The following is an 11,970-nucleotide window of genomic DNA, read 5'->3' on the forward strand; positions in this document are numbered from 1 at the left end:
CCAAGCCTCTAAGGCTTTCCGACCTATACTTCCGGATCACAACAGCCGTTCTAAGCGCCACGTGCGGATCCAAGGAGGCAGCTGTAAGGAACCCGGGAGGGGAAGAGGCTCGGCGGAGGGTGGTTTTCCGTCGTGACCGTGCTTTGGAAAAACATATTGTCGCCCCTCCCGCAATAAAAACGAAACAAAGCAACTATAGGCTTCGTTGGAAGACCCTGTTCCATGTTGGCTGAGCCTGAGCTCCAGAACTCAGGCGTCGAACCCCATTAAATGGCAATAGCTAACAATCTGAATAAACTTTGAATAATTCAAAAGACAAAAACGGGACATTTGATGCGCGGTGGTGGAAGAAAAACATTTAAAAAGACACACACATTAAAATCGGCTAAAACATCAGGAAAACGGATTTAGGTTTGATGAGGCCATAGCTGTCAACTTTTCCTTTTTTTAAAGGGAAATTCCCTTATTCCAAATAGGACTCCTCGCAAGAAAAGGGAAAGGTTGACAGCTATGGATGAGGCCCTAAGCTAAAGAAGGTAATGGGGCCCTTTAAATGTCCAGCTGTGGACATGTCTGATCTGGTGACTTCTGTTTCAGTGTATCTGAAGAAGTGTGCATGAACACGAAAGCTCATACCAAGAACAAACTTAGTTGGTCTCTAAGGTGCTACTGGAAAGAAATTTTTATTTTGTTTCAGCTGTCCTTTGTCAACAACAAATTGTCGCTGTTTTTTGTGTTGAATATATGCTACATGGTAATTTTAGGTTTTATTTTATTTCTTTTTTTATCTTACATTTTGGAAATATACATCCAACTCCCCCCCCTTTAATTTTTTTTGGGGGGGGGCAAGAGTGGGGTCCTAAGCTATATCTTGTTTTGTTTAGCTTATACGTAAATCCGGCCCTGGGAAAACGTGCAAAAACGTGGTATCTGAAGAAGTGTGCATGCACACGAAAGCTCATACCAAGAACAAACTCAGTTGGTCTCTAAGGTGCTACTGGAAAGAATTTTCTATTTTGTTTGGTGGCCAAGCGGGGGCGATTGCTTTCCTTTGCTTTCGCCCGGCTTCCTTCCGCGCGCACCTCTTTGAGCTCGAGCCCGCACGTGCGCGGGGCCACGCCGCCGACGCAGCCAGAGACGGTCGATCCCCGAGCTCCACGCGTCGCCTGAGAAGGGGGCGGGGCCGCGTCCCAGGCGGGACCGACAGCTCGGCGCTCGCCTCCGGAGACAGCCAAGACTGGGCGAAGGTCCGGTGAGGAGGAGGAGGAGGCGCCGCCGCGAGACGATGGCGGCCAACCAACCGCCGCCCCCGAAGCCCTGGGAGAACCGGAGGCTGTGAGTGTGGCTGAGGGGGGCGCTTGTGTGGGGAGGGAAGGCGGGAGGGCCCCGCCGCGGAGCTGCCGCCGCCGCCATTCCCTTCTCATCGGTTTATGGCTATTAATAGGTTCCGGGGCTCACTTCACGCCCCGAGGAGTGTGGCGGAGGTGGGGGGGAGGCATTCTGTACATGCTCAGGGGCCACACTCCTCCAAAGTCGTGGAGTGGCCAAGGCTGGGGGAGGAGGGAACACAAAACAAACAGGTTCCGGGGCTCCAGGGAATCATCCCCCCCCAACCTTCTTCCCTGAGCCCCCTACCGGGTTTCATCATTTCAGCCCTTTTCAGTCTTGGGTGGGGATAAGGGGTTTCTTTTCCACCCCACCAACACGGGATTCCTACATTGCAGGGGGTTGGACTAGATGACCGCCAGGGTCCCTTCCAACTCTACGATTCTATTATTTCTCTTCCTCCCCCCCCTTCCATGGGGAAATATCACCCCTCCCCCCCGTATCTGATATGCCACTTTTCATTCAAATGAATCGCAAAGCGGCTTACAAACGATATTAAGAATAACAACACGATAGAACATCACAAAAGCAGCATAAATAGCGTAGAATAATTAACATCGTCCGTGAGACAATTGCAGCCCATAAAACACGGCTAACAACATCTTAAAAACAGGCTGAACGTCACAATTGAAGCAAAAGTCGTGTTATAAGATTAATAAATCAATGCAGCATTTATGATCTGTAAAACAATTTTAACAACAAAATAGCAGCCCCAAAATAAGCTAAGCAATGTTCTGTTCATAAGGGGTGTCTTCAGCAAACTGGCCCCCTTTTCTTTTTTTCTCACACACTTTGGGGGCAGGGAAGAGCAACAACCCTCTTTCTCCTCCTCCCCTTAATGGGGAAACATTCTCTCCCCACCCCATAAATTCAGCCTTTCCCTTCTTGCTCCCCTCTTCAAGGGGGAGGCAGATTCCCCCACCTCACACCTCTTTCATAAATAATTGCTTTATAAACTGCTAAGGAGGACTGTTTCCTCTCTTGTCTTCTCCCCTATCCAGGGCCAGTTTCCTGCATAGGCACCCACTATAATACACACACACACACACACACACACACACAAAATAGGGAAGATATTATCCCTCACCTGTCTGGTGCTGTCAGTGACATTAATAACATGAAGGGGCTTGGGGAAAGCTCACATGCTTGTTTTTCATTGCTATTATTTTTGGAAGATTTCACTTTATGCTCTGTTTTGGGATGCCACCCAATGTTTTAGGAGCTATGTGAATAATGGTTATGATGATGATGTTTGTATTCAGTTTATGCTATCCTCACCTTGGACTCTGAATTGTGTACTCATTTTACAAGAAAGATAAGTGTGAGAGTGTGTGTTTGGACAAATGTTGGGATATGTTGGATAAAGCTCCATACAGATTACCCCTTTGGAAATTTGAATTCTTCAAATCCTTTTCAGAAATCTTAGGACTCAGTGCTAGGATGTATCCTATAAACTGGAATTGAAGGGTAAAATGATAGTGTGTTTTGCAACGTGGTATTGTCCCACATCATACCCCTTTTATTGATTATTTTGATTTTTCTTTATCATAGAATCTTAGAGTTGGTGAGGTACCCCAAGGGTCATCTAGTCCAACCCCCTGCAATGTAGGAATCTCTGCTAAAGCATCCATGATAGATAGCCATTCAACCTCTGCTTAAAACCTCCAAGGAAGGAGGGTCCACCACCTCTCCTGGGAGTCTGTTCCACTCTTGCTGTCAGAAAGCTTTTCCGAATGTTTCATCACAATCTCCTTTCTTGCAACTTAAAGCCATTGATTCGAGTCCTACCCTACAGAGCAGGAGAAAACAAGCATGGTCCCTCCTCCACGTGACAGCCCCTATGATATTTGAAGATGGCTATCCTATCTCCTCTCAATCTCCTCTTTTCCAGGCAAAACATACCCAGCTCCTTCAAGCACCCCTCATAAGGCTTAGTTTCCAGGCCCTTGATCATCTTGGATGCTCTCCTCTGCACACCTTCTAGCTTGTCAACATACTTCTTAAATTGTGGTGCCCAGAATTGGACACCGTATTCCAAGAGTGGTGTGACTAAGGCAGAATAGACTGGTACTATTACTTCCCTTGATCTGGACAATATATTCCTGTTGATGCAGCCTAGAATAGCATTCACTTTTTTTCAGCATCATGTTAAGCTTGTGGTCCACCAAGACCCCTAGATCCTTTTCACATTTACACACCACAAGGCCTTGGTGTTACTGAAAGCCTTGAATTTTGCTCCATGCCGGAGCTCATGGAAATTTTCTCAGTGAATCAGCAGCAAGTTGTCGCTTGTGTTCTGCTGCAATTTAGTGTTGGTCTGACATGCTTCCCCACCTCCCTCGCCTTTCCCAACAAAATGGGTGTGTTGGCACAGGAGTTCCAAAGTGGTTAGCATTACTCCCTACTCCCGGCAGATTAGTGTTGCATACCATACCCACATATGTTGTGGTCCTGCCTACATGTAGGAGGAAGCTAAACTCAGTAGGACTTGACTTCTGGATAAGTGCGTACATTTGATCTGGAAATATATTTTCTAGCAGCATAACGAGATCTCAGGAGCCATGTAAAAGTAAACACAAGTCACATTGGGACTTCCTGTAAGCTTACTGCTTGATATGCAGAAACAGCTTCCTCATGATCATTTTGTAAAATAGGAAGTGGGTGCTAATTGGCTAATTTGACATTGGCAGTCAAAACAGCTACTGAAGGAAAGTTCCTGGAGTTCCAGACACCAAGAATTGCTGTTGGGACTGCAAAGTTATTAACTATCCTGTGATGTAGTTTATCATTCCAGATTTGCAAATACCTGTCTTCCTGCTGTGTCCACTAGCAAGGAAACTTAAGGCTCTTTTAGGCTGTGTATCACTGACATAGTATGTCTGGGCAGGCTGGCTACTTGTGAGCAAGGAAATGTCATGGACCTGTTTACAGGGTGGTACCATTCCCATTTTATACAGTGTGCAATTTGGATTAAGAGACCACTTTTTTGCCCAAATAGCAATCCAGCGCATCAACTGAGACCTCAGTTACGAACCCAGGTCCAAGGCTGTCCAATCAGTCTGTCCCTGCTGATATTAGTCCTCTGCCTCTTCCAGGCCATTTGGGAGTTGCAGCCTAGATTTGTTTCTGGTTTCAGCCACGTGCTGTGTAATCTGCATGGGCAGAGACGGCAGAGGAGATTGGCAGTTTCGCAATTAACCTTTGACACAAACCTGCAGCTCTAGCCTCCGACTTGAAATTGTCCTGTTGTATACAGTCACTCAGAGGACCTGGACCTGCATCTGTTTACTTGAGAAAGAAGTCGCACAGGGTTCAGTGAAACCTACTCCCAAGTGAAAAGCAGAAAAGAGTATTGTGCCACTTTGAACCAGTCCCTGAAGATCAAGAGTCAGCATTAGATCTCCTCTCATCTCCACCAGTATGGGGGTGGGAGGGAAACAGCTCTGTCTTGATCTTCAGGTATTGTTCAAGGGAGGAGAGGAAAAGCATTTCCTTTCCTCCCCATTGCAGCGCAGGGCTAGTAGGAAGGGGACTTCTGCCCCCAGCCCAGTGATGTAATGGAGAAGAAAGCCTCTGACAGCTTGCAAAGGTGTATCACCTCCCTCTGGTGTCAGGGGCGTTTCTAGCCCCTTGGCTGCTTTTATTTTGCTGCATGTAGAGTAACCTGCTTTGTGTTAGAATGCCACAAGATACGTTTATGGCCGTTAGCTTGGCATATTTATTACATTTAAAACAAAGTGCCTTAGTTTTGTACAAGCAAAATTGCAAATAGACTCAGTTGTAGCCCACTTCCTTCTTAAAAGCTCAGTTTTCACCCAGACTTTCAGATCTTTCCCCAGGCGTGTTGGCACCCACAACAGGTTCTTTGCCATTTCTGCCACACCTTCCTCTGACCTTTTGAATCCTCCAGTGAGGCAATAAGTTGCCTGTTTGCAAATCGGTTAGCAGGTGTCTGTGTTACAGACATTTGAGGGGAGGGCTGAAAAGGCTGATAACAAGGGAGAGGCCAAGTCAAAAAAGGCTGCAGAATTGGCATACTTCTAGTTTCTCCAAATAGACCAAAGGTCGCCGAAAGAAGAAATGCACCAATACACAAGCAGTAAAGGACTTGAATGTCCCTCTTCGGCTATCCCTGCTGCAAGTTCGGAAATGCATTTTAGGATTTATTCCTTTGTGTGTCATGTATGTCCTTTTAGGCTTACCACTGGTGTTTCATGTGCAGGCTTGGGTGTGGGGTTCCACAGTGACTGTTGATTCTCTACAGGTAGAGATGCTGTTCTCCTCCTCAGGGCTGTTGCATGATGCATTGATAGAAGGCACGCATTTGTGATGGCTGTTTGCGAAAGGATTTGAGTGCGCCCGGAGTCCTTAAACCTCATAGGCACAGAGGCTAAGCATAATTCCAATAGAAATGGACCACTGTGGAGCACCACTGCTCAATTCCGTTGTCAGGCTTTCAATATGCCCCTTGCTTTGCGCAACCATATGCAGAGTGAAGCTTTAGGAGTCATGGGGCTAAAGGGGTACACCCAGATAACAGCAAGGCAGGGCATATCGGTAACATGCCCCACCGGGTGACTAAAGACAATTTCTGTTCCAACTTCAGACCTAAATCCCAGTTGGAATGGATAAAGGAAACCATCTTCACCCAAGACCACCCGGAGCTGGCCAACAACCACTTTTTCAAGCACTTTGCTTCGGAAGGGGCTGTTTGCCATAGGCTTGCTATTTTCAGAAGTGTCCTTGTTAACAGCTCCCTTTTAAAAAGCTGGAACCTCTTGCTCTCTTAAGGAGGCATTTCCTACCCAGCAGACATCCTCTCTCTGCCTCACAGCAGCTCATGCACATTCAGCTGAGAAGTATTCATCCCAAAACAACTGTTAGGTGAACCCTTTATTAGGACAGACTAATAAAACTTCATGAATTGGTCCTAATATAGATGTTGCCATTCTGCTTCTGTTGAATGTCCATCCCTACCAACATTGGTTCAGCACAGCTGAACCACAGTCTTTGTTAAATATGAACTGTCTATTCAGATTCAACATTTTTATTGAGTCAAAAACCAGAGCAGAGGATCAGTGTGTGGGTGTTTTGGTTTTTTTTAAGTCTAGTGTTTTAGTGATGCCTGAACCTGGGTCCAAAGAGCTGCACATAGGCATAATTAATGTCAACTGCTAAGTGTACACACTGTTTGGAAGGAGTGTGGGATGAGGGATTATTTTTTAGCATAAAACCGTCCCGTGTGCTAACATTGAACTTGTGCATTTTAGATCTCCAGATGTGGGAGTTAGTCAGCTGACGCGGCCCGGGCAGCCCACCCTCACCCGCGTGCCCCCTCCCATTTTGCCAAGGCCATCGCAGCAGACTGGGAGCACGGCCCTGAGCTCTTTCAGGCCTTCTTCGTACAGCAGCCCCTTCAGCTCAGGCTACGGCACGTACGGGAATTCCTTCTACGGAAGCTACAGCCCTTACAGCTACGGATATGGCGGCATGGGCTACAACCGGTTTCGGATGGACGACGTTCCCACCAGCCGGTTTGTGCAGCAGGCCGAGGAGAGCAGCCGCGGCGCGTTCCAGTCCATCGAAAGCATCGTGCACGCCTTCGCCTCGGTCAGCATGATGATGGACGCTACCTTTTCGGCGGTCTACAACAGCTTCCGAGCCGTCTTGGATGTAGCCAACCACTTCTCCCGGCTCAAGATCCACTTCACCAAGGTGTTTTCGGCTTTTGCCTTGGTCAGAACTATACGGTACCTTTACAGGCGGCTGCAGCGGTTGCTGGGTCTGAGAAAGAATTCTGAAAATGATGATTTGTGGGCAGAAAGTGAAGGGACTGTGGCCTGCGCTAGCCCCGAGGAAAGGGCAGCCAACTCTGCAAAATCCTGGCCAATTTTCCTATTCTTTGCCGTTGTTCTTGGGGGTCCCTACCTCATTTGGAAGCTGCTGTCCACCTACACTGAAGACGAAACAGGTAAAGGAGTTGTTGTGATTGTGGGGATCCAAGCACTTTAACCAGTATTTCCCAGCCTATGCTGCTGGGCTGTGGGGTAAAGCAAGCAAGTGGCAACCCAGAATCAGGTTTCAATGAATGACTATGAAGGCAGCCTGAACTTTGCCCAGGTGTTTCGCAGGTTTTTGGTGAATTACATTTTCTAATGTGCAAAGCAAGCTTGTGTGTTATCATTCCTTCTCAAAAATATTTCCATCGTCTATGGAGAGAAGCATTGGCTGGCTTCACGGTTTTTCCCACGTTGATTTTTGCATAGCGTGTACACACACATATCATGATTCACAATACATTGTCAGGTCAAAAATTATGAAACTGATACAGCGGTACCTCCGGTTGCGAATGAGGTTCAGCCGTATCCTGAAGTTTTCGCAACCGGAGAGGACGCTTCTGCGCATGCGGCAAAACACTTCCAGGTTTGCCGCTTTTGCAACCCAAAGTTTACATTACCCAAGGGTAACGTAACCCGAGGTTCCACAGTATAACGATATGGACTTCAAACTGGTTTTGGACGATATGTTGATCTATCGCTCAGCCCTAGTGTACATGACAGTGTTACAAGCAAGTCCACAGTAGTTACTAGCAGCCTTCCAGATGGGTCCACAAAAGTTAGTGGCTTGTCTGGCTACAGACCTTGGCCCAGTAAAGAATTGCCTCTCTTGCTCACCTGTTTCTTCACCTGGGATACTCATTTGCCACAGGAGACCAGGCAAGCAGCAAATTGAGAGCCAACCGAGTTTCAAACACCCCTTTCTGCCCTCTTCAGCCTGGATTTTACCCTCCCCTCCCTTTTCCGCCTTATCCATAAGTCATTGTTGTATTGCAGTGAGGCTAACCAGCATTTGACAAACCTGCTTCACGTGGGAAACCCTGGTTTAGCATACATCAGGGATCGGCAAGGTTTTCCTCACCTGAGCCGGTTCACTCCAGCAGGGATCCTTCTGCACCTGTTTAGCACAGCGTGTGGGGACTTGCCGAGCAGGCGGCTCGGTTTGGGGGGCGGCTCATGGGCTGGTTAAATGACCACCGTGGGCCGCTTGTGGCCCATGGGCCTTAGGTTGCCTACCCCTGACATACATTCACTTTATTTAAAAACATCTAAGCTGCGTCATATTTAAGCATCTCTTTAAGCAGTATGCAAATATACAGCAGGGGGGAAAAGGAAGCAGCATAATAAAAACAGAGATACAACTTAACAACCTGTATTATAAAAGCATGCTAATAATAATCAGGAATTCAGTAATAACACGGTCTGATCTTCATGTTGTGTGGGAGAAGGGGATTTTTTTGTGTGATTGTAGGTAGGATTAATAATGGTTTATGTGGGAGGCAGATGGGGGAAATGATAGCAAGCTGAGGTTCTGAAGAAATCTGTGACACATATATTACTGCAGAGCTCTACCGCCTTGGACAGTAGCCAAAGGGGAAGTGAAATAACAATAAAATAAAGCGAAATAGGGCCTTTTGCCTCAAACCAAATGGCAAGCACATTAAGTGTTAAGCTCGGCTTTTACCTGGTGCTTAGATGCTCTTTACACCCCACACCAAGGGTAGAATTGATTTGTCTCAGAACAGGAATGCATTATAACGTGACTGGCCTCTCTGGTTTTCTGCAGTGAGTGAGTTCACCTTATTCTCTTACCAGCATCCTGAAACAAAAGCTCTGCCCCCTCCAACCAGCCATGCAAACAAAGGACAATATTCATCAACAAATATTCTCCATCAACGATCCTGCCTATTGCAAACACTTAATTGCAATTTATTTTAAAAGCAACACTTTACTTAGGTTTTGTATTCTTGCTTGCTTTTGTGTTTGTCTTGTTTTAAGTTTGAAGCAAGTTGTCTATTGCCAGCAATACGCTTGAGTTTATAGAAACCAAAAACATTTGATGCCATCCTCTCTTAATACCCGTGGCATTTCTCATAATCTAGGAAGGCACCGTTTTCAACCTGATCTCATAACTGGAGATGTCATTGCATTGCACTTTGCTCAGCGATGGCAAAGACTGGACTGGGAATTTGTAGTTCAGCTGTCAGCTACTTTCATGGCTGAACAGAGAATCTAACCTCAGGTCTTGCATGTCCCACTCTATTCCAAGTCCACATTGATATGCTTGGTGTTGTATGTGGCTCCTGCCAAGGGATTCTAAAGGAGGGTGAGAAGAGCAAGTTTAGATACTGTGCTTCCCTAATTTCAGCTTCAAGGAGGGAGGGAGGAACAAATCTTGCTTTTATGTACCAGTATAATGAAAAGGGAGTTTAGAACATGTTCCAATGTCTAGTGAATGTTCAGTGTGAGCACTCTGAAATTTGAAATGCCTTGCATGCCAAGCAGAGCCATTCTGAGAATTTTGGGCAGTGCTGGAAAAAGGCTTTGAAGGTGTAAAACACTTCAGTATAGCACATACCAGTACATATCATGGGCTGACTTTAACCGATCAAGTAAAGCATTTTAATTTGTGTGTACCCTGGCCTTCTGCTAAGGGGTTCAGTAAGGTTTGGAAAGCCTTTTGAGATTGCCTCCAAGCAACCACTTACAAAAACTTCTTTCTTTGTAGCTCACAAATGACATACATCAGTTGTGTGCGTACATTTGAGCTTTCCTGTTAGCTTTTGAACTTACTTATAAGTCTGAGAGGTTTCAGCCTTGGCACAACAACTAGGGGTCTTGAATTAGGGCAGCCTGAAAGTTGATAGCTTGGCTCATGAGCTGTGTAGCAGAGTAGGGAATTGAACTGGGTTTCCTGTACCCCTTGCATCATACTGACTCTCAAAGATTGTTTTCTAAGAGACTGTACTGATCCAGCAGAGTTATGTTGACTTGTTTATCTCTTGTTCTGTGGAACAGTTTCCGGCAATTGGGCAAGTGGAGAGGATGATCATGTTGTTGGGAGAGCAGAATATGATTTCAATGCTGTTTCGGAAGAAGAAATTTCTTTCCGTGCTGGCGAAATGCTAAAATTGGCGCCCAAAGGTAAGATGGTTTTGATTCATTGTGATTTCCCACCCACAGATATTTCAGTGCAGTATCTAGGAAAACAGAAGAACATTTACCCTCTCGACCTAACTGTATGTTAAGGGAAAGTTTGAGAACTTTGGGGGCAATTTGTTTGTCTAACGGGGAGCAGTTGTATAACTTGTGTCAATGTACTCAGACTAGAGGTATGTGACTGGAGTTCACTGGTTTAATATATTGTATGAAGTTTCTAAAAGCCACGCTTCACTGTTTCTGTTAATGACATTTGCTAGTCCTTTTTGAAATCTTGACATTTCAAAGTCATTGCTTTGATCATTGAACTATTTATCATTACATCTCAAGTGTCCTCTTCAGATTGGTTTTCACTCAAATCTCAAGATTTGAGAAGGTCACACAAAATCTAAACAAACTGGTCTTTGCAGAATTCTCCAAATACTTTCAACAACTCAGTCCAGTTCATGGGTTCCTCTGCTAACCACTCATGTCTGTCTTTCTTTTTTCTTGCCAGAACGACAACCCAAAATACGTGGCTGGCTCTTGGCCAGCCGTGATGGCCAGACAACAGGACTTGTTCCAGCTAATTATGTCCGAATACTCGGCAAAAGGAAAGGAAAGCGAGCTGCAGAGCTGGAGAAGGTTACTGAGCATGAGCCGGCACTCAGCAATGCCACTTTGATCCAAGGAGCCACAGCTGCCGACACCCTGGAAGAGCAAGAAGCTGCCTTTGAGTCTGTTTTTGTAGAAAATAATAAAGTTCCCGTCGCACCCAGCTCTGCTGTACTTGATGGAGACAAACAGGACCTTTGATGCATTTAACAAAGTAAGCCTGTGGTGGTCACAGTAATTCTGTAGGGTAGGCATTCAGTAGTGATGTAGCTGAACACTGTTGTTGGCGGTATCCAGGTACTTGCTGTTCACACCTGGTAGAGTCATTGGGAAGGATGTTTTCAGTCTAAGCCTGTGCTTGGTTCTTTTGGCATTGAACAGTTGTGTTAAGCAGGCTAGCATCCATTTCATTATCTCAGGCGTGGGTGAGTTTTGGAGTGCAGGAGACTCTGCACCATGTCCCATTCAACGGAAGGAGCTGGGCTGAGAGGTTCCCCAGGCAGCCGTCTGCTTTGAAGTCCTCCTCAGGGACTGAATACAGCGTCATTGTGACGGTTCCAAGAAAGAACATGTTTTCACCAAGTCTTCACGCATAGTGCAAGATTGGTTTTCTTTCCCTCCTTAAACCCAGTTTTTGTGAGATGAAGAATCTCTGGCTCATGGGGATGTCAGGAAACCTTATGGGGGAGGTGAATTAATACTTCCATAAGTTAGTAGTTCTGTATGGAAGTCACTTTAGAACTGACAGCAAGCCTAGTTAATTGTAGTTCCAAGATGTGAGCTGACATGTCCTTGGTCCTCTTTTCATAGATAAGCTTTCTACTCTGAGCTTTGAAAGCTGCTCCTTTGTGCTGCCTTAGACCTCTGTGCTTGAAGCTCCATGTCATTCTTTGCCTGGACTAGTAGGCAATTGCTCTTTAACTACTGCATCACTTTTTCTTCCAGTTCAAGTTTGTGACATCTGCGGCTCTGCTTTTTTCCTGTCAGCTGCAAG

General features: G+C 46.0%; 1 protein-coding gene across 1 annotated transcript; it reads left to right on the forward strand.

The window, feature by feature from the left end:
* The first annotated feature begins 1,228 nt into the window (after positions 1 to 1,228).
* Positions 1,229 to 11,894, forward strand: PEX13 (peroxisomal biogenesis factor 13). The gene is made up of 4 exons (XM_033145141.1): positions 1,229 to 1,335; positions 6,657 to 7,357; positions 10,242 to 10,367; positions 10,879 to 11,894. The coding sequence occupies exons 1-4, from the start codon at positions 1,286 to 1,288 to the stop codon at positions 11,175 to 11,177; spliced, it is 1,176 nt and encodes a 391-aa protein (XP_033001032.1). The 5' UTR covers positions 1,229 to 1,285; the 3' UTR covers positions 11,178 to 11,894.
* The last annotated feature ends 76 nt before the right edge of the window (positions 11,895 to 11,970 follow it).

This window comes from Lacerta agilis, chromosome 3 (assembly GCF_009819535.1).
Source record: "Lacerta agilis isolate rLacAgi1 chromosome 3, rLacAgi1.pri, whole genome shotgun sequence".
Taxonomy (NCBI): domain Eukaryota; kingdom Metazoa; phylum Chordata; class Lepidosauria; order Squamata; family Lacertidae; genus Lacerta; species Lacerta agilis.